A 25,788-nucleotide genomic window follows, 5' to 3' on the forward strand; every position below is an offset into this window, starting at 1 on the left:
TGGGTTCATGTTGACCTAACTGCAACTCCCCGATACATGCGAGATATACAATGGCCAAAGAGCTGGGGAAAACTCCCCAAGAGGAACTAAGCAGGGTTTATTAAGACAGCGTGAATTTCCAATAATCGGCATTCTTACATGAATGACCCAGTGTGTGTGTGTGTATGTGTGTGTGATTCTTTCTTTTTTTTAATTTTTAACCCTAGTCCCTCCGCTCGGCTTGGGGTACATGGCGATGTGGGCATTGCCGGCAGTGCTGATCTATGTATGTTTCAGGTGAGCTGACCACAGATTGGGTACTCCTTAGCAATAGCTCCAACCAGTTTTGGGGGGTTGCTTGGTAACAAGAGTGGGGATGGTGCACAGCCAATACCCCAGAGCCCAGAATCTAGACAGGAGACCACAGCTAGCTTGAGTGGTCACACACAGCAAGGCAGACTCCTGAGTGAGTTGACTCCTTTACGGGTTAACCAGAGGGCCTTTTATAGGCAAGAGCTGGAGCTGGGAAAGGTGGCTCCTGAAGGGTGGAACACAACTTTCTCGATACCAAAGTCTAGCAGAAACCTTTTGTGATGGGAAATCTGGAGTAGACTGGTGGTCAATTATAAACTCTTTTCCGGGAGCTCTAATCTGATCATCTCCCTGTAATTTAGCTTTTCTTAGAAGCTGAAGAGGAAGATGTCGTTGGTCAATTTGTTTCCCTACTTGGAAACATGCGCTGTCCTAAGGGTGGACTGTGAAAGGGGGAAGGAAAGTTAGAGAGGCTAGGAAAAGCCTGCACTCAGAGCCCTGTCCGCAGCAACCCAGTGGCAGAGGGACGTAGTCGTGACCAGGAGAAGCAGCAAGGGGTTGGAGAGAGATGCCTGAGCAATGCTGTGGAGGAGGTGGGTGGGAGGCTGCCCTGGGACTTGCACTGAGCCTTGCTTCCAGCCATTCAGCAGTGTAGCACAGTGTGTAATGTTGAGGACTTGGAAGGGTTTGAGAGGGCCCTATGAGGAGTCTGCCTGGGTCCAGGCAGGCTGGGGGAACTGAGCGACCACAGTCAAAGACTTGATCTCTAGGGCCCTGTTTGCCTGTCATATGGCACCAGATGGCATTTCTTGTCTCAACATTTCATTCAAGACATCCGATATGACCCACATGTATCAGGTACCCCTGTGTGCCCAGTATCAGCTCCAGTGACACAGAGCTCAGTTGAGGGGAGGGCTGGTGTGCCTCACAGCCTGGGTCCCTTGTTACTGGAGATGGCAGGAATACATGTCCTTGTCTTGCTCTAAGGTAAGAGTTTCAGACCCAAGATGGAGAGCAGGGGTAAGGCAAAGCAGTAGTTTAGTGAGATCACCCAGATGTGGGATAGGCAGGTGATTAGTTTAGGTCTGCAGAGCTGGAAGTCACTCGAGCCTCCAAATGTAATTCTATTCTATTTGTTAATTGAAATTACCCCTTTCTGGCCAGTACTGTGGTGAAGCGGATTAAGCAGCCACTTGCCGTGCTGGCTTTCCACATGGGCACTGAATCAAATCCTGGCTGCTCCACTTCCAATCCAGCTCCCTACTAATGCTCCAGGGAAATCTCTCTCTCCTATACCAAATCATGGTTTAGCAGTTCTATACAGGTGCCCTTCCTCTCTTCCTTTGCCCACTATGTATCCTTTCAAGCAATCTTTTGGCTCACTGCCCATTTACAATGGACATTTCTCTGTGTGGCACAAGCCATGTTTAAGTGTATGTGTTTACTTTTTCACATTTTGAATAAATTTTATCTTTTTGTACACCTTTTACATATCTGCATTTAGAATGCTGGTCTCTTGTGAGACAAGAGCTTGGAGTAAAAATCAGTGCACCCTGGGCCCACATCACATCCAGCAGCTTTTCAGAAGTCTGAGAGTGTGTCCCTGGCTTACGTTTAGACCAGTGTTTATATGGAAAAGGGAGCCTCCTCTTCCCATTTCTCCCTCCCTTCCTCTTCTTCTAGACAAGGGGCTCCCTAAGTGTGATATTTCTCCTAAGGTTTTGTTACCCAATGTTTTGAGACTGGGGTGTCTCTAGGGGGCGGGAGACCAGAAACTAGAACCACCTACAAGGTTATGGGGTAAAGCAGCACTTGAGGTATAAATGCTGGGTTGCTAAAAACAAAACAGTGTAGTGGTTGAAGCCCTCAACTTGCATGTGCTGGGATCCCATATGGGCGCCAGTTCTAATCCCGGCAGCTTCACTTCCCATCCAGCTTCCTGCTTGTAGTCTGGGGAAGCAGTCAAGGACGGGCCCAAAGCTTTGGGACCTTGCACCTGTGTGGGAGATATGGAGGAGGTTCTTGGATCCTGGCTTCAGCTAGGCACAGCACCGGCTGTTGCGGCCACTTGGGGAGTGAATCATCAGACAGAAGATCTTCTGCTCTGTCTCTCCTCTCTGTATATCTGACTTTGCAATAAAAATAAATAAATCTTTAAAAAAAAGTGCTGGGTCGCTTCCAATGCCTGTTGCCAAGGCTGCTACATTTCTTCCCAAAGGAACTTTTGTCTTTTCTCTCTCCCCGTCTCTTTCTTTCTAGACCAGTTGCTTCTCCACACAAACTTGTGATTACAACCTTATTTTTTTTTTTGAAGATTTATTTATTTGTTTGAAAGAAAGAGAGGGGGCCCGGCGCGGTGGCGCAAGTGGTTAAGGTCCTCGCCTAGCACGCCCGGGATCCCATATGGGCACCGGTTCTAATCCCAGCAGCCCCGCTTCCCTTCCAGCTCCCTGCCTGTGGCCTGGGAAAGCAGTCGAGGACGGCCCAAAGCTTTGGGACCCTGCACCCGGAAGGGACTCCTGGCTTCGGATCGGCATAGCATCGACCGTTGCGCTCACTTGGGGAGTGAATCATCGGACGGAAGATCTTCCTCTCTGTCTCTCCTCTCTGTATATCCGCCTTTCCAATCAAAAAATAATAAAAATAAATCTTTAAAAAAAAAAAAAAGAAAGAGAGGGAGACACACACATACAGAGAGAGTGTGTGTGTATGTGTGAGCTTTTATCCACTGGTTCACTCCTTAAATGGCTACAGCAACCAGGAGTGGCCAGGCTGAAGCCAGGAGCCTGGGTTGTGCTGGGCCTCCTACATGGATGCAGGGGTCCAACCATTTGGATCATCCTCCATTGCTTTCCCCTGCACATTAGCAGGAATCTGGATCAGAAGTAAAGCACCTGGGACTCAAACTAGCGCCCACATGGAACAAAGGCTTTCAAGCATCACAGGGGCCTGTCTTAATCTGCCATATGCCACAGCACTAGCTCTAGGCCCTTTTCTGTCTTTCTTTTTTGTTGTTTAAAAGTTTATTTATTTTTTTATTTGAAAGGCAGATTTACAGAAAGAAGCAGAGACAGAGAGCATCCATTCACTAGTTCACTTTGCAAATTGCTCCAGTGGCCAGAGCCGAGTCAATCCAAAGCCGAAGCCAGGAGCTTCTTCAGAGTATCCCACATGGGTGTAAAGATCCAAGGACCTGAGCCATTCGCCACTGCTATCCTAGCCCATAAACAGGGAGCCAGATTGAAAATGGATCAGCCAGGACATGAACAGTTGCTTTTATGGAATCCTGGCACGGCAAGTTGAAGATTAGCTGGCTGTGCCACTGCGCCGGGGACCAGCTCCCCCTGAGTTCAGAGCTCGAAAAGGATGTGTGGAGTCAGTGGGAAGGAAGACACAGACCACAACGATATAGTGCTCGTAATGGACAACTCAAAAAAGCTGCCTTCTTTATGTATACAGAAATTATCATAAGCCTTTGCATAAACATTCAGTTGTTCCTTCTTTGTAGTTTAAGTGATGATTACAAAAAAATTGGTTCTGAAAAATATTATGATAGGGCCTGGCACAGTAGCCTAGCGGCTAAAGTCCTCACCTTGTATGTGTCGTGACCCCATATGGGTGCCGGTTCTAATGGCCTTGCAAAGCAGTCGAGGACAGCCCAAAGCCTTGGGACCCTGCACCCACATGGAAGACCCAGAAGAGGCTCCTGGCTTCAGATTGGTGCAGCTATGGCCGTTGCAGCCGCCTGAGTGAATTAACAGACAGATTTTCCTCTCTGCCTCTCCTCTCCGTATAACTGAGTTTGCAATAAAAATAAAATAAACATTTTAAAAATATTATGATCATACCATTTCAAAGAAACTACTTTAAGGAAAAAAAGATACTCAGCAAGCCATTACTCATTCAGACCTGTAGTCACTGGGTCGTGGTCAGGAACTCCATGGTCAGCAGCATGTGCAGTTACATAGTGACAGGTGATTCATTTATTATCCAAAATTAATTTTCACTAAACCTAAGCTAATATCACATAAAGAATCCAATATGCAAAATTAAATTAATAAACTTATAAATGAAAAAGGATTTTAAATAGTATATATCATAGATTCTTATAATCAAGCACTAACTACAATCACCTTTACCTAGTACTGATTTGATTATTAATACATTTTTTGTTCTTTTGTTAAAAGGTAGTGGTAAAGATGAAAGCGAGTTGACCATTCTATGAACACAGGGCTTTCACAAGAAACTCTTTCCATCTTTTTAGACCACAGTCTTTCCTAAAATGCCAATACAAGGCAGAGGTGGATCAGCTTGTCCTCTTCTAGGGGCCCACCGTGTTCTTTTTTCATTTTAGAAAGTAGCCCACATACTTTTCACCTCGGGCACTGGGAAGCCAAATGGTTGTATTACCCTAAATACTACAGCAGCTCGAGGCTGTACAGTAAAGAGGTTCTTTTTGCCTTCATAATTGCCATCTGCTTCCAAATATCATCAAGCCATTCTCTTTTTTTTTATTTTTGACAATCTTTACATAGTTAATTAGGGCACAAGGGTTCAAGAGCTACAGGAAAGTGGGTAAGACTGTTATTTCCACATTTTTTTTCTGTATGTGGAGTAAAGGGGAAATAAGGGAGAAGCCCTAACCAGCCTCCAACCTATCCCAGGTCCCTGATGTGGGGCATGCTCCGAGGGTCTTGCTCAAGTGGTTTTGATAGGTCAACAGTTATGAATTGCTGTCAATCTTGCCATTCCAAGCATGGTGAGGTCACTGCAGAATATACTGATTGACATAGTCCATCTTAGAATCTCTGTTTGCCCAGTATTTCACTGCCAACATATGGTTGGGTAGTTGATTGATTTGTTCTGTCCTCTGTTGTGGTGCCAGGTATCTTCTGCAGGTTCCAATAGACTGCCATATCCTCCATGTATACCCGGTTATGCTCTCCACTGCTCCGTCTGAGCCTCTAAGGAGGCTCGGCTCTGGCACTTGCACTCCATGGCAGACCATGGAACCTGCACTTCTCTTCATGGTTAGGGTTCTGAGTCCGGCAGTTCGAATAGGGAGATCCCAAAAGGAACTTTGTCTAAGGTGATCCCAGACCATATTCCTGTGTGTACTTCCAAGTACAGAGCCCAGCACAGTCCATCGCCCCAATCAGCTGATGGTTGCAATTGCTGGGTTGGTTCTGTTCTACCCCTGTCTTCCACTGGAACCAATGGGTGTTGCAGTCCAGCCTGATTCTGCCCAGCACACACTCGACCCTCATATAAACCAGTGGGAGCTGCAGCTTAGTTGGAACGACCCACAATAACTCCCACCAGGCCCGCCCCCGTCCTGGTTTGCATGCTTGCCAGTATGTACAGGAGACTAGTCCAGTCTGTGTCACATCTCGTTCAGCTCTTCTACATGTCAATGGACATTGAAGCCTAGTTCAACCAAACCAGCTCTACCATCCAGCCCACACACATACTGGTGGGTGCCGTTGCCCCAGTCCTGGTTTTTGTGCTCTCCAGTGGGAGTGGCAACCTAAGAGGGAGGTGCCCACTATTTCCTTCCTAGGCCACTCCCACTCCCAGATCATGCACTTTCCGGAAGGTTTTGTAGTTTAACTTGACAGATTAACCACTGGTGCCAGCATCTGCTATCTGATACTGCAGCAAAGCCCAACCAACCCTCACCCAATCTGCTTTATGCTTGCACTAGTAGGGACAGTCAACCAAATTTGGCTCTTCCCTGATCTGGCTTGCTTGAGGCCCACAGGTATTGTAACCCTGCCTGGTCTGGTCTACCCCCATCCCAACCCATGCTCTCCAGTGGGTGAGGTGTTCCAGCATGGGGACCTTCCACATTCCCCCTACCAGCTTTACCCTCTCCCTGCCTGGTTCCTACTAGCACTGCAGCCCAGTCTGGCATGGCCTGCCTCACCTCGGTGTTTGCTAGTGGGTGCTGTAGCCTAGCCTGGCCCACCCCCAATTCCAGCTGGTGAAGATTACAGTCTAGCCCAGCCCAGCGTGTACCTTATCCCAGCTATAATGTGTACTGATATGTGTTGCAACCATACATGACCCGACCCACATTGTTCTGGTGCTCAGATTCGTCAGCAGCTGATATGAACTGGTTCAGCCTGGTCCGCCCATTACCTATGCCGAATGTATGCCAGTGGGTACCTTTCCCTGGCCTGGTCTGGGTTGTTCCTTATCATGCTTCTTGCACTCACCCGCAGGGACTGTGTCCTGCCAGAGGAGTTGCCCAGGCTCCTCCATCAGAACCTCTCCCAGTGCCAGATTTCACACATATCACTGGGTCCATGAGCCAGCCCTACTCAGTCCACTTCCTGTCCTAGCAGGAAAAGTGGCCTTTCCTGACTGGCCTTCAACCCATTCTGGTTCTTACTGTTGGATGTTTCAGCTCAGCCAAGGCTCGTCCATACCCAGACACAGCTCACACATGGCTCAGTAGAGGCAGAGACCTAGCCTAGTCCATCTTATATCTACACTGGTACTCCAGAGCATCAGATGGTGCTGGAGTCTAGCCTGGCTTGGTGCTTCCAGTCCCAGTCCACACTTGTGCCAAGGGAGACTGCAGCCATATCCAGACCCAAACGCAGCCCTCACTCCAGCCCACGCACTCACCAGTGGGAACCCCAACCCAGCTAGGGTGTCCCCTTAGCTCCCCAATTGGGCCTGTTCCCAGCCATTACATTGTGTGCATTCCAGTGGTTGCTCTGACTCAGCTTGGCACAGCCCCTCACCTGTCATGGCCTTTGCCTTAGATGCTGTGACCTAGCATCCCTGGCTCATGCAGGCCAGTCGGTGTAAGAGCCTAGCTCGGCATCATCTGTGCTCCATCCTGATTTCTATTTTTTGCACGGACTGGTGTACAGTGGTCAGCATTATTCGGTGATAAAAAGTTCTAGGCAGAACTCAAAGGAGGCTGGCATATCAATCTGACACGTAAAGATCATCTGATCCCTCTCCTCCCAACTACCATATCTCAGCACCCTCGCTTACCTTCAAAAGAAAAGCTACTCTGTCATTTCCCAATGACTTCAGGATTAATTCGCAACCCAGAAGCACAGTGAGCTCAACATGGAGGTACCTAGGCAGCAAATCATAGCCCCCAAACCCCAGAGCTCACCACCAGGCGACCAGCAGGCAGAGCCTGGCACCAAATGTCATACTGGCCACCAGGGGCTCACCACATGTTCGCTGTGTCTGGAATCAGGGTTCCGAGCATGGAGATGGACCCAGCCCAGGACCTGCCAGCAGCCAACCCAAGGTATTCTTAAGGAGAACATTATGCATCCTAGGGTAAGTTCCAGGACAAAGGTGGGCACACAACAAGGCATTTGGAAACAGTGTGGGGTATGTTATACAACTACTATGTGCTTTTAGTTGTGTTTTATTGTCTTAAGCTGCTAAATACTCCTTTACCATTACATGACTGATAGAATCAGTTTCAGATCTTATATCAGTTACACAAACCATTTCACATATGCAGATAAACAACAGCGCCCTGAAAGATTCTGAGAAATTTCAAAGAGATGGTTGAGTGTCCATGCAATGGGACAGGGCACCAACGAAGTGATTGGACGGACATCCACTGGGCCTTGCCACTAAGCTGGAAACTTCTCAAAGCTTTGCCAGCAGGGAAGCTGTCCTGTTTGCCCCAACTGCATGGTTCCCAGCACCACTTCACTGACTCCAACCCAAGCCTTTTTCTCATAATAATGTCTATACCCTAAGGGCTGAGGTAGTTCAGTATTCCCTCTGGCAGACTGGAAGGTCTGAAGTAATTTGGGTTTTTTGCCACTCTGGCCCCATTCCTCGGCTGTCTGGATGGACTGCAAGTCCTCCAACCTGTGATGCTTGTTTCCAAAATAATATGGTTTGGAGCTCCTGAAGACATCTCTTGACATTGCTGGAATTTAAGGGAGACAACAGATTAATATCCTGATCCACCTGAACCAACTCCCCCTCACAAATTCATCCTCCCTTCCTATCTAAGAAATGACAAAAGAAAGTGTGAAAAATCAGCACTCCTAGAAGAAACTAAAAGAGCTACTCTATGGGGTCAAGGTCTAAGCCAGTGCATTGTTTCTGCCTCTTGCAAAAGGGCTCTTTCGAGACCCCTCCTGAGTTGCACTTTGTCCTCTGGGATGAGGGGAAACTCCTTTTCCCCATCCCTAGCCTTGTTCTTAATCATTGAGATTCCAGGAGTATGGGCAGAAGGAAGAGCTGGAGTCTGCAGGACCAGCATTACTTGATCTGTTTTGCAACCAAGATACTCCCAGGACCTCTTTGGGCAGTATCATATTTTGCCTGAGCATAAAAATATCTGTCTGAATTTTGATAGTTGGCTTCTCGCGTGTCAAAACAAAATCCCAGCCACTGGAAAGGAATAAAAAGGATACAACAGAACCTGGTGACCCACTGGCCACCTGAGGGATAAAAACACACCACTGATTTCCAGATTCTGACTCTTGACAAAGTCATCCTTTGAAATCATGCAGTCAGAAGAACATTCCTTCCTTTGAATGGTTCCCTGGGCCACTGAGTGGAGGATGCTTTCCAATGCATTTGTTTAAATGCCATCGACAAAGAACTGTGGGTTTATTTTCAGCTACTTAAAAGGCAGAGAAGAATTTTCTCTCTGCTGGTTCACTCCCCAAATGTCCACAATAGCTGGGGTTGTGTCAAGCCAAAGACAGGAAGCCGAAATTTAATACAGGCCTCCCACGTGACAGGGGCTCAAACCCTTGAACCATCTTCTGTTGCCTCCCAGAATACATAAGCAGGAAGCTGATTGAAAGCAGAATGACTTAAACTTGAACCAGCACTCTGAAATGGGATGTGGGCATCCAAGAGAATGACATAAAAATCATAAAATTTTAATGAAAAAGTTAATAACCCAAGGTGCTTGAAATATTGCAAAAGTTCACAATGTTACTTGCCTTAAAAAGTTTAAAATACAAGCAGTCAAGAAGCTTCAGTTCCCATCAGGAAATGCAGAAGTCAGTTTCCTTCCTGTCTCAGTCCTTCATTGGCTAGTCCATGGGGATTTGATCTTTTTGGCATATTGGATAACACTGTTTCCTTATCCACAAGTAGTTTCCAAATTGGGTCACTCAAGTATTGGTTTTCCAATAGTTTTTCCTAATTGCCATTTCCCCCTTGTTTTTATTTCCTGACAATACAGAAGGAAAAGAAAAGCCAAGTGTGGAGAATCTGGTCTGGGTTTACCTCAGAAAAAGTTTCTTTAGCCATCCCCTCAGTCGAACTGCCGGGCTCAGATCCTTAACCATGAAAAGACAGAGGACAGAACAAATCAATCAACTACCCAACCATATGTTGGCAGTGAAATACTGGGCAAACAGAGACTCTAAGATGGACTATGTCAATCAGTTTATTCTGCAGTGACTTCATCATGCTTGGAATGGCAAGAATGACAGCAATTCATAACTGTTGACCTATCAAAACCACTTGAGCAAGACCCTCGGAGCATGCCCCACATCGGGGACCTGGGGTGGGTGGGAGGCTGGGTAGGGGTTCTCTCTTTACCTCTCCCTTTACCCCAGATACAGAAGGAAAAAAATATGAAAATGATAGTCTTACCCACTTTCCTGTAGCCCTTGAACCCTTGTGCCCTAATTAACTATGTAAAGATTGTTAGGGAAAAAGAAAAGAAGTTCTGCTTATTAAAAAAAAAAGCCAAGTGTGGGAAAACAGCCTTCCCTATCCACTTTGTGGCTCTCTGTTCCCATTGCTGTTCTTAGAAATGTTGATGAGTACACTATAACTCAGTATAATTTTAAATTACATTGCTCTTGTTTTTACTTTGGTTTATAACTTTCCACATTTGGAAGCCATTTGCATTTTAAAGGATTTATTTATTTTTATTGAAAAGAAAAATTTACAGAGAAAAGGAGAGACGGAGAGAAAGGCCTTCCATCTACTGGTTCACTCCCCAAGTGGCTGCAATTGTCAGAGCTGAGTAAATCCGAAGCCAAGAGCCAGAAGCCTCCTCTGGGTCTCCCACACGGGAAAAAGTCCCAAGGCTTTGGACCATTCTCTAGAGCTTTACCAGGCAGTAAGCAGAGACCTGGGTGGAAAATGGAGCAGCTGGGATGTAAACCAGTACCATGTGAAATCAAGGCACCATGTGAAATCCCAGAAATTGCAAGGAGAGGATTAGCTAATTGAGCTGTTTTACTGGGTCTGCCATTTGCATTTTCAAAGAATTGTTAATTCATACTTTCATATCAAAATCATCATTTTCTTGTTGTGGAGGTTTTTGTTTATTATTTTGCAAGAATATTTTATATATAAAGGAAGCTGGCACACTCTAAGTTAACAAATATTTTCCCAATTTGCTATTTAGACTTATGCCTAAAAAATACTTCCGTTCTTTTCTTTAATATTTTCGAGGAATATTTATTTGCTTGGAATGCAGAGTTATAGACAGAAAGGGATAGGCCAAGGCAGCTTCCCAGCCATTTCTGTGGTGTCTCGGTTGGATATACAGAACATACATTATTAGTACGCTGCTTCTCCTAGCCAGCCCCAGCTCCCTTAAAAGAAAATCACAGATTGGCTTAAGTGGATATTTACATCCTAGAACTCTCAAACCTGGGATGCTCAAGGTCAAAGTGCAGGGTGACTGGTTTCTGATGAGTCTCTGACCAACTCATGGACAGAAACCTTAACATTGTATCCTCATGTGATAGAAATGGAGGGAGTCCTTTCAGATGGCATTTGAACATAGTCACTTCCTTATTTCAAATACTGCCACACTTGGGATGAGGCCTTCAGTGTAGGGATTTGGGGGACACAATTCAGTGCTGAGTGCTCCCCTGGCACAGTTGATTTCCAAAGAGTCTGGCAACTCCAGCTACTGCTCCTTGTGGGCAAGTGACTCTCAGCGACTCCAGCTCCATCCTAGTGGTTCAAACGTGCTCCTGCAAAGTATCACATCCCTTGCACCTCAGTAGGGTTCACGCTTGTCAACCTGAGCTGGTGGCTCTGATCTGACTCCACCAGACACAAAAAGTGTAACGGAAACTGGACATAGAAACTGCAAACTCCAGGGAGATCTTCTCATATTGTACATCTAAACTAAAGGATTTGTAGGTGTTCCCAAAAATAGCAGAAAAGAGAAAGAAGGCAGCAGCCGTGCAGAAGGACATGGTCAAATCCTGGAGAGACAGAAACCACCAAAGAATAAGACACAACAGACTGTATAGGAAGGACATGGATGACAGGGAGCAAGGGACAGCACTGGAAATGCCCTGAAACAGTGACAGCACAAACACGTGACCATTAAAAAACAAGTCTGTCCTGGAAGAGTGTGTAAGAGAGTCCACCCTGGGAGGCACTGAGATCGTCTTGTCCACCACAGGCAACAAGGTCAAGCCTAACCTTGACCTTCATCATAATGCCCATTGATCGCCCTTTGTGCCAGTCAGACCACACCACGAAGAAAAATGCAATTAAAACACATTCAGTCACCTGAACATTTATTAGACTGACTCCAGTTATGTTCCTTCCACCAGCTCCTTGACACAACAGAGTGTTGAACTCAACACTCTGGGTCCTGGGCCAATGGGGCTAACAGCAGGTTGCTCAGTACTTGTCAGGCAGTCCCTCGGGTCGGAAGTGATTGGGGTCTTTGCCGCTGCGGCCCCAGCGGTTGGCAGCCTGGTCGGCCTCTGTGTCCTCTGCCCCTCGGCCCAGGAATTTCTGCAAATTTTCTCGGGCATCACTGCAATCCAAGCAGCAGCAAGACAATTAGCAGCAGCCTGCTGAGCCACAGTCACTTCCCCATATCATTGGATAAGCCTGGGCTCCAAGAAGAGCCTGGGACAGCCCAGGCTAGAGGAACAAGAGCACTGGCCCTGCCAGACAGTCCCGCTCAGCCCCATGCATGCTTGGGCTAGATGAGCAGCAGCAAAGAGGGAGGGAAACCAGGGAATCGCTCCATGGTCCTGGTTCCCTTCTGGGAAGTAGGTTCGCCCATCTTCCCTGGCCATCCCCAAAGTCTACCCTGAGCAAGACCTGCAGGGGAAGGACAGCAGAGCAAGGGTGAACAGGGATCAAAGCACAGCACACCTCTGCTGCAGGACATTCAGGCTCTGCTCCCTGACCCTGCCCTCCCAGCAACCCCTGGTACCTGATCACTTCAGCAGCCCAGACTCCTCCAGGGCCTCTTTGGGCAGCGTCATAGTTCCCCCGAGCGTGGAAGTACTTGTCAGAATTTATGAAATTGGCTTCTATCATGTCAGAGTAGGCTCTCCACATGTCCCAGGACCCTGAGGAGGAGAGGAACATCAGGTGCACATTGAGATGAGGAATGGACAACTCCTAGTGGCTGGCATTGTGGCAACGGGTTAGCCTGATACCTGTGACACCTACATCTGATATGGGAGTGCAAGTTCACATTCCAGATATTATGTTTCCAATCCAGCTTCCTGCTGAGCAAGGAAAGATGGCTCATGTACATGGAACATGCCACCCATGTGGGAAACTCTTACAAGTTTCAGCTCCTGGCTGCATCCTGGCCCATGCCCTGCTGCACACATCATTGGGGAGTGAACCAGTACACAAGAGACAACACTCTGTCTTCCTGTCTTTCTCTCTCTCTCTCTCTCACTATGACTCTCTCTCTCTCTCTCACTATGACTCTCTCTGTGTCTTCTAGTTTCTCTGTCACTATGATTTTCAGGAAATGAATGATACAATTTGAAAATGAAGAAAGAAATACTGGAGCTACTTGGGGAGGAGTGAAAGAGTGAACAAGCTCTCCTGACTTCCAGCTGGGATCATCACAGCCTGGGTACCACTCCTGCATCCTAGCGGCCTCTCATGTCCCTCTGCTGGGTTTAAGCCAATGGCTCTCAGATGTGTCTGCCTTTGCTGGAGACAGACTGGGAACCTGATGCCAAGACCACATTTGGGCTCACTCCCTCAGGCTGTGCAGGCACAGTGGAAGGGCCTTGCACACCTCAGTTCCAAAGGCTCGCCAGGAAATTCCCAGTATCCCTTAGATGGACCACAGCTGAGCCTTAGGATGTGGGCCTTCCTCCATCAGCCTTACCTCTCATAGCCTCACCCACGAAGTCGATCCAGGGGTGGCTGCTGACTGCCAGGACCAAGGAGCAGAGGAGCAGGCCTGTGAGGAGCTTCATGGTGCTGCAAGGCCAGGAGACAGAATATCAGACACCTGCAGACAGAACCCCTGCCCTTGGGCATCTGTCCTGCAGAAAGAGTCTGAGGGGTGCCTTGGATTGGTTCCTTAGACTGGAGAATATCAGTAACCCCACTGGAGCTCCTCTATAAAGATCAGACTCTCAACCATCAACTCTGAGCCCATACTCCCTGAGCTCAAGACTCTCTGAGAGGAGTGCAAGCTGGCAGTGAGAAAAGATGAGGGGATAGCACCACATTGCTGCTCCCTAAAGCAGCCTGTAATTCACCAAAACACATGCTCCAAGTGTCCCCCAATGTCCAGCCCAACATCAGCAACCACAACAGGTGAATTCTCTCTGAAAGGCACTTACAGTCTCTTAGCACAATGGTTGGTTTTAAGTCTCTCCCTGGAGCAGCCCTCAGCAGGTGCTGGGGACACAGAGCTATGTAGCTGCCTGCCCCTGCCTGGGAGAGGAGGCTGTATTTATGCTGAGCCTCCCGGGCTGCGGTCCAGGGGGAGGACAAAGCCAGGCACACACCTGGCAAAGTCCCTCAGGTCATTTCCCCTCAGGTCTCTCAGGTCACTTCCCAGACTCCCATGTGTTCTTGGTCCACAGACATGGGAACAAAAGTTCCCATTGAGCAACCAGAGCACACCAGGTGGGTGTGCTGTGCCTTGGCTGCCATTGGGAAGATGGGCAGCTCTGCCCATCTGTGCTGGATATCCAGAGAAGAGGGGGCTCAGTTCCGGCAGCCACAGGCCTCAGACCTGGGTGGTCTAAGATGGCTCTTCCATCAGCCTCTTGCTCAGGTTGGAGCTTGTGTGGACAGAGAGATGATGCCTGAGAAATGAGGCCACTTGGAACCATGTCTAAAGTCACTGAGCTGGGAGCTGAACAGGCAGTGCCCATCAGCCTCACGTGTGCCCTGGAAGGCACCTCCCCCTCCTCCCTCTAGAGATGTGAACCTCTCAGCTCCCAAGCACAGAAACCCCTGCCCAGCTGGCTGAGACCAGCAGAAAAGCTACTTTCTGAGCTGGCCCCTCAGTGGAGCAGTGGATTTATGGCAATGTCTGCTTCCTCAGACCAACAGGGAGACCCACACGAGGAGAGGAAAGTGTTTGTGTGATAGCAAAGAAGCAAAGTGGACACTACAAAGCCATGCAGAGGGCAACAGGCAATGGCACACCAGCAGGTGAGGTGCCAAGCTCCCTGCCAGGGGAAATTGGGGTAGCCTCTGTGTGCCTGCCATCCTAGGTGACTCCTGCCCACTTGTCATTCCTAGGTTCAAGGATCAATAAGGCCCCCAAGGTCTACAGGTGCAGGAGCATGGGAGCCAGGGGACACACCGGGGCCCACCAGAGAAGACCATAAACAGATCACAGGACCTCTGGTTCTAGAGAGAAAACCTTTCATTGAAACTCTGACCATTCTAGAAGGGAAGCCTCCAGAAGATGAAGCCACTGTTGCCAACACTCTGCAATCAGAATGAGGAGAGGTGCTGATGCCCTTCAGAAATCACACCAAACAAGTTAATGCCACTTCTTTTCTTTGCCACATTCTATCAGATCTTACTACAGAATACTCTTTTCTTAAACTTCCGTGCTTGCTCAGTCTATAGTTATTGGGTCTTTACTTGCTAATATAAATGAGATAAAGGCCCTGAAACACTCCAACTCTCAGCTTGAAGATGTCCTACTTTTAGGAGGGAGGAGAGGAGAGCAGAGCAGAAGAGGGGAGAGCAGAAGAGAGGAGAGCAGAAGAGAGGCGAGGAGAAGAGAGGAGAGAAGAGATAGGTCAAGATTTCCTTCACTTCATAGAAATGATTTTGTGTGTTTATGACATTTGCACCCAAGGTAGTCAGTTTTCTCCAGAACAACATCCTCATGGGGCCAGAAATCATTAAGATAAGGAGACTCCATTTCTGCAGAGACCAGATTGGGAAATGCAACAAGGTCTGCACCCTGGCACCTTCCAAGACAATGGTGTTCAGTAGGCCCTGCAAGGTTCAGTTTAAAGGCAAGTGAACAACAGAAGCTGTCTATGTCCTGTGGTCCTTGTACCTGTGGTGTTCATCACACCATCTGGACTAGAGCTGTGTGCCCGCACCCTCATGGGTACTGAAACATCTCGACCTCCTGCTGTGGCTGACCAAGAAAGGGCACACCAAAAGCTACATCCTGCTTACACACAGCTCTTCTTTTTCTTTTTTTAACATTTTTTATTTTTTATTTGTAAGTCAGATACACAGAGAGGAAGAGAGACAGAAAGATCTTCTCTCTGCTGGTTCTTTCCCTAAATGTTTGCAATGGCCAGAACTTAGCTGATTCATAGCCCACAGCAGAAGCCAGGAGCCAGGCTCTTCCTTTGTGCCTCCTGAGAAATGCCTCCTTAAAGGATAGGCTGTATGGTTTGCAGCTCTTTACTTGGAAGACAGATATGGAAACATAGAGATGAATACTAAAAAGAGAGAAAGAGGGAAATATGAGATGATATTTCTCATCACCTAGTTTACTCCTCAAATGACCGATACACTACAACTAGGCCCAGACCAAAACCAGAAGACCAGAACTCCCTGCTGGTGTTTGATATGTGTCACAGAGACCCAAGTCATGATTCCTGCTGCCAATCAGGTTATGCATTAACAAGAAGCTGGATTGGACACAGATCCAGGGCCAAGCCAGGCTTTTTGGTTTTAAGGGATTTGGTGTCCAGAGCAATATTTCAACTGCTGAACCAACCACTTGCTTTGGTGATAGCAAATTTGCTTTAATAGCAATTGTTTTCATTATTGTACAAGAGAATAATTATCTATATTTTCAAAATTTTTTTGAATATTTGATTTTCAAAATACTATCCAAATAACTTAAGTTCCTATTTTAAAATCCACCAAACATAACCACATTATAAACATAATCAAAATATTATTCATGTAAATTTTAATAACTTCAGGGTCAGAGATCTTTCCACCCCAGCTCCCTGCTTCCACATCTCATGAATGTTCTCCCCTGGGAATGTGGCCACTCCTGGAAAAGATCAGGGTGATTGCTAGTAATTCCCGGTTGGACAATGTGGCTTGGGAGAAGGACAGGTCACAGCAGTGCCACGGTCTGCCTTCAGAAGCCTGGACTTTGCCCCATTCCAGGTCTTTCCACTTAGCTCTGGTAGAGCTCCTGACATAACACCAGGACACCTTGCCAAGAGAGGTTGGGACACTGGGTTCCCATCACAGATCCCCAAACCCAGCATCCAGGCCCTGGCCTTGGCATGGGCCAGAAGTGAAGAGCAAATGCTGGGTTCACATGGACCTGGAATGACCCTGGCTGTGCTGTCACTGATGGTGCAGGGCATTTAGTGGCTGGAAGGAGAATTGGCCATGTCCTAAGGGGAATAGAGCGATAAACAGGACCCTGTTTTTGCCCAAAAAAGTCCCTAGTGTGAAACACAACCAGGAGGTTGTACATGAAACAGTGTTCAGGTCTCTAGATAGCAGAATGCTTTATGTTGTTTTGGATTTCAGACTTTCAAAGAATGACATTCTCATTTACAGTCATGTTAGCAATAGGGAATCATCCTTGCAATACGAGGTTAGATGATTCGAATGGCAGGTTTATAGAGAGAATGAAAGACACAGAGAAAATCCTTCTACCTGCTGTTTCTCTCTCCAAATAGCACAACAGCCAATCTGAAATTGGAAACCAAAATCTTCCTCCATGTCTCCCATGTGGGTGCAGGGTCCAAGGATGGTAGCTATCCTCCACTCTTTCCCAGACCACAAGCAAGGAGCTGAATTTGAAGTGTAGCAGCTGTATATGATCAATGGGACGCTGGTGCCACAGGCCGAGGCTTAGTCTAGTGTATCATGGTGCCAGCCCCTCAACATCACTAGTGAAAATATTACTATACTGAGGTTAGTGTTGTATCAAAGCAGGGAATGCCTGTATGGGTGCTGGTTCAAGCCCTGGATGCTGCACTTCTTATCCAGATCCCTGTTAATGGCTCAAAAAGAGCAGCTGAAAATGACCAAAATGCTTGGGTCCCTGTCACCCGTATGGGAGACCCATAAGAAACTCCTAGCTGGGTCAGTCATGCCTGTGTGCCTCTGCTTGCTTTGCAGCATTGCAAAGCTTCTCTCAAGCCTGCTTCTCCTCTGCTTGTATTGGGAGTAACAGCCATCCTGGTCCAACTTTATTGTTGAAGTATCAGTGTTTGGCGTCTGTGCTGCAGAGTCTGGGCTTACTTGTGTCGCTTCTAGGAGAATCTCAGTGACTCCTCTAGGAGCTCCTGTGGAGTTCTCCAGCCAGGGCAACTGACCTCAACCCTGAGCTCCTCAGCTGGGTCCAAGACACGATGAGACTCTCAAGTGGCACTGAGTCTGTGAGGGGGATTAGGAACAAGATGGTACCCCACTCAAGAGCCATACATGTCACCAGAAAGCCTTACCCACAGGCTTTCTTCTGAGGGATAGGGAACAGGGTTGAGGTCACTGCCTGCCTGGGGGAGGAGGCTGCAGGAATGCTGAGACTCCCCTGTTCCCCTGGAGAGAAGGCAAATCCAGCCTTGGTGCTTGGGAAAGTTCCTCAGGTTGTTTCCCCCAGGAAAGGGCAAAGTGCACAGGAAACTTCCAATTTGCAAGGTTTCTACCTGGACAGTTCATATCCCCAGTGATGCCACCCGAGGATAGCAGGTGGATGGGTGTGCCTTCACAATCACCAGGGTGATGGGGGATCTCAGTGATGGGCGAGTCCAGGGCTACTAGGGAGGGGCAGGGCAAAGGGCAGCTCTTCACAAGGACCACGCCCTGCAGGCTCTGCCTTAGGATGACCCTGCTGGGACAGCCCGCAGACATATCAGCCATTCGGTAGCACAGAGATCAAGTCCTTGAGTCACAAAACTGACAGGCTGCCCCAACCCCCACCCCAATCTCACATGTCCATGTCTTGTTGCTGCACATCTGGATGAAGGAAACCAGAGTCAGGAGGTGCAGGAACTCCTGCTCAGGTGGCCGAGCTGATTAGGAAGTGCAGGGAAGACCCAGAAAGCCGAGAGCAGGCATTTGGGTGGTGGATAAAGCCCAGGTCGGGAGCTCGCATCTCGTGTTGGACTGTCGGGGTCCCAGATCCAGCTCTAGTGCCTGACCCCAGCTTCCTGCTAGTGTAGGGACAGAGTCAATCCCTGCTACCCAGGTGGCACACTTGAATTGTGTTTTTTGGTCCTGGCAATGGCCTGGCCTTGTCGTAGGCATCTGGGGAGAGAATTAATTGGTGGTGGGTGGTGTCTGTCCCTGTGCCTCCTGCCTCCCTCCTCACTGTGTCTTGGCATAAGCTTGTACTTGTCTGGCATCTATGTGAGCAGCATATAAGTGAATCCGTTGAATATGTTTTTGTAAGAGAATAAGCAGGAATAACAATGTTAGAAACATTTTGGGTGAGCTTGATGCACAAGCAAATTCTTTCTCTTTGCTCTCTTACTGGACTGGTAGACTCAGGGCCCAGTGTTAGGAACTGAGCCAGGTCTAGGACACAAGGCAGGTATCAACAGGCTGGGGAGTGGCAGTGTTCAGGGAAGTGCTTCACAAGGGAGGTGAAGTGAAACCAGGCATAGAACTGACAATGCAGGAGCAGGGCTGTGCCAGGAGCCAGTTCCCAGGGAGCGGTGGGCACCAAGGCCCAGGCTCTTCATACAGGAGGCTCCCTGTGGCAACTGTCTGTAAGGAAGAAAAGAACAGAGCTTGAAATCCAAGGCAGATGCCACTTCTGGTTCCAGCCTTGTCTGGGTAGAGGGGGTTGGGAGGTGTGGGAAGGTCATTACTGTTTCTGGCAGTGACAGTGGCAGGAGCCCCATGGACTCCCTCTGCTCCCCCACCCCTCCCACCTAGCCCTCTCCCCGCAGGATTGTCCCAACCTCAGACAGCAGCTCTGGAGCTGGTAAAGGCAAGGTGAGGTCAGGGCCCCTGATGTGTGGAGACTGCAATGTGGAGTCGCTAAGGTGGGGACGTGGGCTCTCTGCACGAGTGAGCAGGGAGGCTTTGGAAGAAGGATGTGCATCACAGCCAGCAAGCAGTCACATGCTTAATCTGATAGCCCTGTGCACTCCCGAGGATTTGCAGAGGGGAATCTGGGTCTCAGCTACCAGAGCAGTAACTGGCCACTCTGGCTGGAGCGCAGGCAGCCAGGAAAGGGCAGGAGGGCTTTCCCCCTGAGTCACTTCTGGTTCATTCATTTCAAGGGGAGTAGGGAGGAAATGAGAGGGCTGTTAACATCTGGGAGGCTGTTCCCTGGGGCACTCAGCACACCCTGCCTTCTCTTTTTCTCTCAATATCTGTTTCGGAATGCATAATTTGTGCTGGTTATTTTCTAGAATCTAATTTTACCATCAGAGATGTAGATTTATCGTATATGTGTGTGATTCCTTTCTCACCTATTGCAGGTCTTATTTTCATGATGGCATGGCCTGGATGGGGTTTTCTGTCCTCATCACACTGCATGGCCAGTGTAGGACAAGATGGGTATTGCCCAGAAACAAATATGCATGCAAGGGGCCAGAGTATGGCTCAACAGGCTAATCCTCCTCCTTCACAGGCTGGCATCCAATGTGGGAGCCATTCAAGTCCTGGCTGATCCACTCATGAATCAGCTCTATCCTTATGGCCTGGGAAAGCAGTAGAGGATGGCACAAGACCTTGGACGATGCATGGGAGACACAGAAGAAGCCTCTAGCTCTTGTCTTTACATTAGCTCAGCTCCAGCTATTGTGGCCATTTGGGTAGTGAACCAGCTGATGGAAGATCTCTCTCTGTGAGTCTCTCCTTGTCTCCATAACTCTGCCTTTTCCAACAAAATCAAATAAATCTTTTAAAAAGTTGTATAATAAAAATATAAACAAATATCCATGCAAGCATAATGATATTTGTTTTGTAAAAAAAAATTGTAATCAAAAGTCGCAGTTATATATAGACAGAGTTACAGAAATCTGAGAGAAATCTTCTATTTACTAGATCGCTTCCTAAATGTACCAGATGGAAGCCAGGAGCTGGGAGTTTCTTCAGGGTCTCCAAGATGGGTGACAGGGACCCAAATACTTTCCATCATATACTGCTTTTCCATGACCATTACCAGGGATCTGGATTGGAAGTGCATCATCCAAAGCTTGAACTAGCACCCTATTGGCATTGCAGATAATGGCTTTCTCTACTATACCACAACACTAACCCCAGTATAGCAAGATTTCCAATAGTGATGTTGAGGGGCTGGCACCATGATACACTAGACTAAGCCTTGGCCTTTGGCACCAGCATCCCATATGGGTGCTGGATCACATCCAGCTGCTAAACTTCAAATTTAGCTGCCTGCTTATGCTCTGGGAAAGAGTGGAAGAAAGCTGCAGCCCTTGGGTTCCTGCTCCCATGTGGGTGAGCAGGAGAAGCTCCTGGCTCCTGGTTCCTGGTTTTGTATCAACTGTTGTGGCTATTTGGAGAGTGAACTAGTGGTTGGAAGATCTCTTTCTCTGTGTCGTTCATTCTCTTTGTAAATCTTTCCTTCAAATTAAGATACATTAAATCTTTTTAATTTTTTAATGAAGGATAGCCTACTTTATGGTGGTCTTGCAAGATTAAAATGAAGCTGGAAAATGTCTGCATCCAGTAAGTTGTGCTTGTCACCACTTCCTCATGCAAAGTGTCATCACCATGTGTCATGCTGCTGTATAAAGTCACGTGCAGCACTGCCAGTCATACTGAAGCATGGCACACAGCACGCTGCACAGTATAGGCTGCTTGATGCTAAAGGAGTACATTTTGCATTTACACTGCTGTGTTGTTGTCACTTAGAGTGTCTTCCTGCCTCTAATCACAAGCAGGTGTTTACTATAGAGCGTTGCCTCACCTCCTGGCAGCAGTAGTCTCTTCAGCCTGCTGCTTGCATAGAGTACCTTGTCAAGGGATCCACATGTGCTGGCTGGGCTGGGGGCTGATGGCTGATGTAAAAACACGTGCTTTATGCTGCCAAAATACAGCAAAAAAAAAAATCATCTAACCAAGCAGTTTTAAAGATGGTCCCTGCTGCCAGGTGACACATGACTGTAAATGAGAATGTCATTCTTCGAAAGTCTGAAATCCAAAACAACATAAAGCATTCTGCTATCTAGAGACCTGAACACTGTTTCATGTACAACCTCCTGGTTGTGTTTCACACTAGGGACTTTTTTGGGCAAAAACAGGGTCCTGTTTATTGCTCTATTCCCCTTAGGACATGGCCAATTCTCCTCCCAGCCACTAAATGCCCTGCACCATCAGTGACAGCACAGCCAGGGTCATTCCAGGTCCATGTGAACCCAGCATTTGCTCTTCACTTCTGGCCCATGCCAAGGCCAGGGCCTGGATGCTGGGTTTGGGGATCTGTGATGGGAACCCAGTGTCCCAACCTCTCTTGGCAAGGTGTCCTGGTGTTATGTCAGGAGCTCTACCAGAGCTAAGTGGAAAGACCTGGAATGGGGCAAAGTCCAGGCTTCTGAAGGCAGACCGTGGCACTGCTGTGACCTGTCCTTCTCCCAAGCCACATTGTCCAACCGGGAATTACTAGCAATCACCCTGATCTTTTCCAGGAGTGGCCACATTCCCAGGGGAGAACATTCATGAGATGTGGAAGCAGGGAGCTGGGGTGGAAAGATCTCTGACCCTGAAGTTATTAAAATTTACATGAATAACATTTTGATTATGTTTATAATGTGGTTATGTTTGGTGGATTTTAAAATAGGAACTTAAGTTATTTGGGGATATATTTTGAAAATCAAATATTCAAAAAAATTTTTAAAGATTTATTTATTTATATTGGAAAGGCAGATCAGAGAGAATGAGAGACAGAGAAAGATCTTCCATCTGCTGCTTCAGTCCCCTAGTAGACGCAATTGCTGGAGCTGAGCCAATCCAAAATCAGGCGTAAGGAGCTTCTTCCAAGTCTCCAAGGTGGCTTTGGGGCCCAAGGCTTTGGGTTGTCCTCTGCAGATTTCCCAGGCCACAAGTAGGGAGCCAGATGGGAAGTGGGGCAGCCAGGATATGAAATAACGACAATATGGGATCCTGGGATGTACAAGGTGAGCATTTAGCTATTGAGCCATAGAATGGGCCCAAGTATTCAAACATTTTAAAAACAGGAAGTGCTTATTATTCTTTTTTATAATAGTGAAATAAAATACTATTAAAAGGGATTTGGGCCCAACATGAGCCAAGTGGCTTAATTCCCACAGGTTCTAATCCTGACAGACACGCTTCCCATCCAGATCCCTGCTTGTAGCCTGGGAAGGCAGTTGAGGACAGCCCAAAGCTTTGGGATTCTCCAGTTGTGTGACAGATCGGGAAGAGGCTCCAGGCTCCTGGTTTTGGATTGTTGCAGCCCCAGCAGTTGCGGCTGCTTGTGGAGTGAATCAGAGGATGGAAGATCTTCCTACCTGTCTCTCATCCTCTCTGTATGTCTGACTGTCCAATAAAATAAAAGAATAAAAAAGGGGAGGGATTTGCATTCACAAAAGCAAGCTTTTGGCTCAGCAGTTGGAACATTGCTCTGGACACCACATTCCCTATCACCAGAAAGATGGGTAGAGCCCTGGTTCAGCTTCCAATGCAGCTTCTTCATAATCCACGCGGTGATTGGCAGCATGAGACATAGCTCGGGTCTTTAGGCGCACAGAGGACACAGCAGGGAGTTCTGGGCTACTGGGCCTCAGAGTGGTATCTCGATCGTTGGTGAACTAGCTGATGAATAATATCATCTCATATTTCTCTCTTCTCATTTCCCCCAACCCCACCCCACCATGTTTAAATCATTCTATTTCCATCTCTGTTTTCAAGAGATGCAAACCACAGTAGCCTATCCCTTAAGAAGCAATTTCTCCCAAACAATTACCAGGAAAGAAGAGCTGTGTGTAAGCAGGATGTAGCTTTTGGTGTGCCCTTTCTTGGTCAGCCACAGTAGGAGGTCGAGATGTTTCAGTACCCATGAGGGTGCGGGCACACAGCTCTAGTCCAGATGGTGTGATGAACACCACAGGTACAAGGACCACAGGACATAGACGGCTTCTGTTGTTCACTTGCCTTTAAACTGAACCTTGCAGGGCCTACTGAACACCATTGTCTTGGAAGGTGCCAGGGTGCAGACCTTGTTGCATTTCCCAATCTGGTCTCTGCAGAAATGGAGTCTCCTTATCTTAATGATTTCTGGCCCCATGAGGATGTTGTTCTGGAGAAAACTGACTACCTTGGGTGCAAATGTCATAAACACACAAAATCATTTCTATGAAGTGAAGGAAATCTTGACCAATCTCTCCTCTCCTCTGCTCGCCTCTCTTCTGCTTCTCCTCTCTTCTGCTCTCCTCTCTTCTGCTTCTCCTCTCCTCTCTTCTGCTCTGCTCTCCTCTCCTCTCCTCTCCTCTCTCCTAAAAGTAGGACATCTTCAAGCTGAGAGTTGGAGTGTTTCAGGGCCTCTATCTCATTTATATTAGCAAGTAAAGACCCATTAACTATAGACTGAGCAAGCACGGAAGTTTAAGAAAAGAGTATTCAGTAGTAAGATCTGATAGAATGTGGCAAAGAAAAGAAGTGGCATTAACTTGTTTGGTGTGATTTCTGAAGGGCATCAGTACCTCTCCTCATTCTGATTGCAGAGTGTTGGCAACAGTGGCTAGTGGCTCCATCTTCTGGAACTTCTCTTCTAGAATGGTCACAGTTTCTTTCTTTTTTTTAAAATTTATTTTAATAATCTTAGTTGATTAGGGTACAAGGGGTCAAGGGCTACAGGGTGAAAGTGGGTAATACCATTGTTTCCACACTAATATTATCATTTTTCCCTGTATCTTGGCTTAAGGGAGTAACAAAGGGAAAAGCCCCACCCAATCTCCCACCCATCCCCGATCCCCAACAGGAGGCGCACTCCGAGGATCCTACTCAAACAGTTTTGATAGTTCATCAGTTCTGGATTGCTGCCAATCTCACAGTTCCAATCGCAATAAAACCTGTTCAGAGTCCACTGTCTGACAGTCTCTTCATGGTTGGGGTTCTAAGATCAGCAATTCAGTTGGAGGGATCTCCAAAGAAACTTCATCTGAGATGACCCCAGATCTGATTCTTGAATGAGTTTGCTAGTACAGACTCCAACACAGGCCATCACACCAATCAGCTTATGCACATGCTGGTTGTTGCGATTGCTGGGTCGGTTCTGCTTCTAGCCCCGTCTTCCTCATAAACCAACAGGTGTTGTAGTCCAGCTCAATCCTACCCACTTCATACTTGGTCCTCACGCAAACCAGTTGGAGCTGCAGCCTAGTTGGAGCGACTCCCCATAACCCCCACCAGTTCTGCCCCCTACCATGGTTCCCATGCTTGCTAGTATGTACCGCAGGCTTGTCCAGTCTGTCCCACATCCCATTTAGCTCTTGCACATGTCAATGGACATTGAAGCCTAGTTCAACTCAACCAACCTATTATCCAGCCCATATACCTACTGCCAGGTCTTTCTGTCTAGCCACCCCTGTCCCTATCCTGGCTTTCATGCTGTCCAGTCAGAGTGGTAACCCTGAGGGAGGTGCCCACTATTTCCCTTCTAGGCCACACCCACTCCCAGATATGCAGTCTCCAGATGGTTCTGGCATTTGACTTGACAGAATTAGCTCCCTGTGCCAGCCTCTGCCAGCTAATGCTGTGGCTAAGCCCAAACAACCCTCACCCACTCTAATTTGTGCTTGCACCAGTTGGAATAGTCAGCCCAACCTGACCCTTCCCTTATCTAGCTCACTTATGGCCCACAGGTGTTATAGCCCTGCCTAGTCTAAACTGCTCTCATCCCAACTCATGCTTTCCAATGGAAGTAGTTGTCCAGCAGGGGAGCCCACATTACCCTGTTGGCTTTGCCTCCTCCCCCTGGTTTTCACATGTGATGTTTGGGTGCTGCAACCACATCTGGTACAGCTCATCTCACCTTGGCATTCCTTATTGTGTACTGGTATGTGTTGCAACCAAACCTAGCTCGACCCACTCTGTTCTGGTGCTCAGATTCACCAGTGGGTAATGTGAATAGGTTCAGCCTGGTCTGCCCCCAACCCATGCCATGTGTATACCAGTGGGATAATTTCTATTGCCTGTTCTGGGTTGTTCCCTATTGTGCTTCTTGCGCTTACCTGCAGGGACTATGTCCCGCCAGAGAACTTGTCCAGGCTCCTCCATCAGAAACTCTCCCAATGCCAGTTTTTGCACATACCAATGGGTCCATGAGCCAGCCCTACTCAGTTCACCTCCTGTCCTAGAAGGAAAAGTGACTTTTCCTGA

General features: G+C 47.7%; 1 protein-coding gene across 1 annotated transcript; it reads right to left on the reverse strand.

Annotated features, from left to right (window-relative positions):
* Positions 1 to 11,797: 11,797 nt before the first annotated feature.
* LOC121161833 (serum amyloid A-1 protein-like) lies at positions 11,798 to 13,971 on the reverse strand. The gene is made up of 4 exons (XM_040988468.1): positions 13,848 to 13,971; positions 13,385 to 13,479; positions 12,461 to 12,599; positions 11,798 to 12,052 (listed from the first exon to the last, which is right to left on the reverse strand). Exons 2-4 carry the CDS (start codon positions 13,473 to 13,475, stop codon positions 11,914 to 11,916), a joined length of 369 nt encoding a protein of 122 aa, XP_040844402.1. The 5' UTR covers positions 13,476 to 13,479; positions 13,848 to 13,971; the 3' UTR covers positions 11,798 to 11,913.
* Between the last annotated feature and the right edge of the window lie 11,817 nt (positions 13,972 to 25,788).

Source organism: Ochotona curzoniae, unplaced genomic scaffold (genome assembly GCF_017591425.1).
Source record: "Ochotona curzoniae isolate NIBS_2020 unplaced genomic scaffold, NIBS_Ocur_1.0 contig_4877, whole genome shotgun sequence".
Lineage (NCBI taxonomy): Eukaryota > Metazoa > Chordata > Mammalia > Lagomorpha > Ochotonidae > Ochotona > Ochotona curzoniae.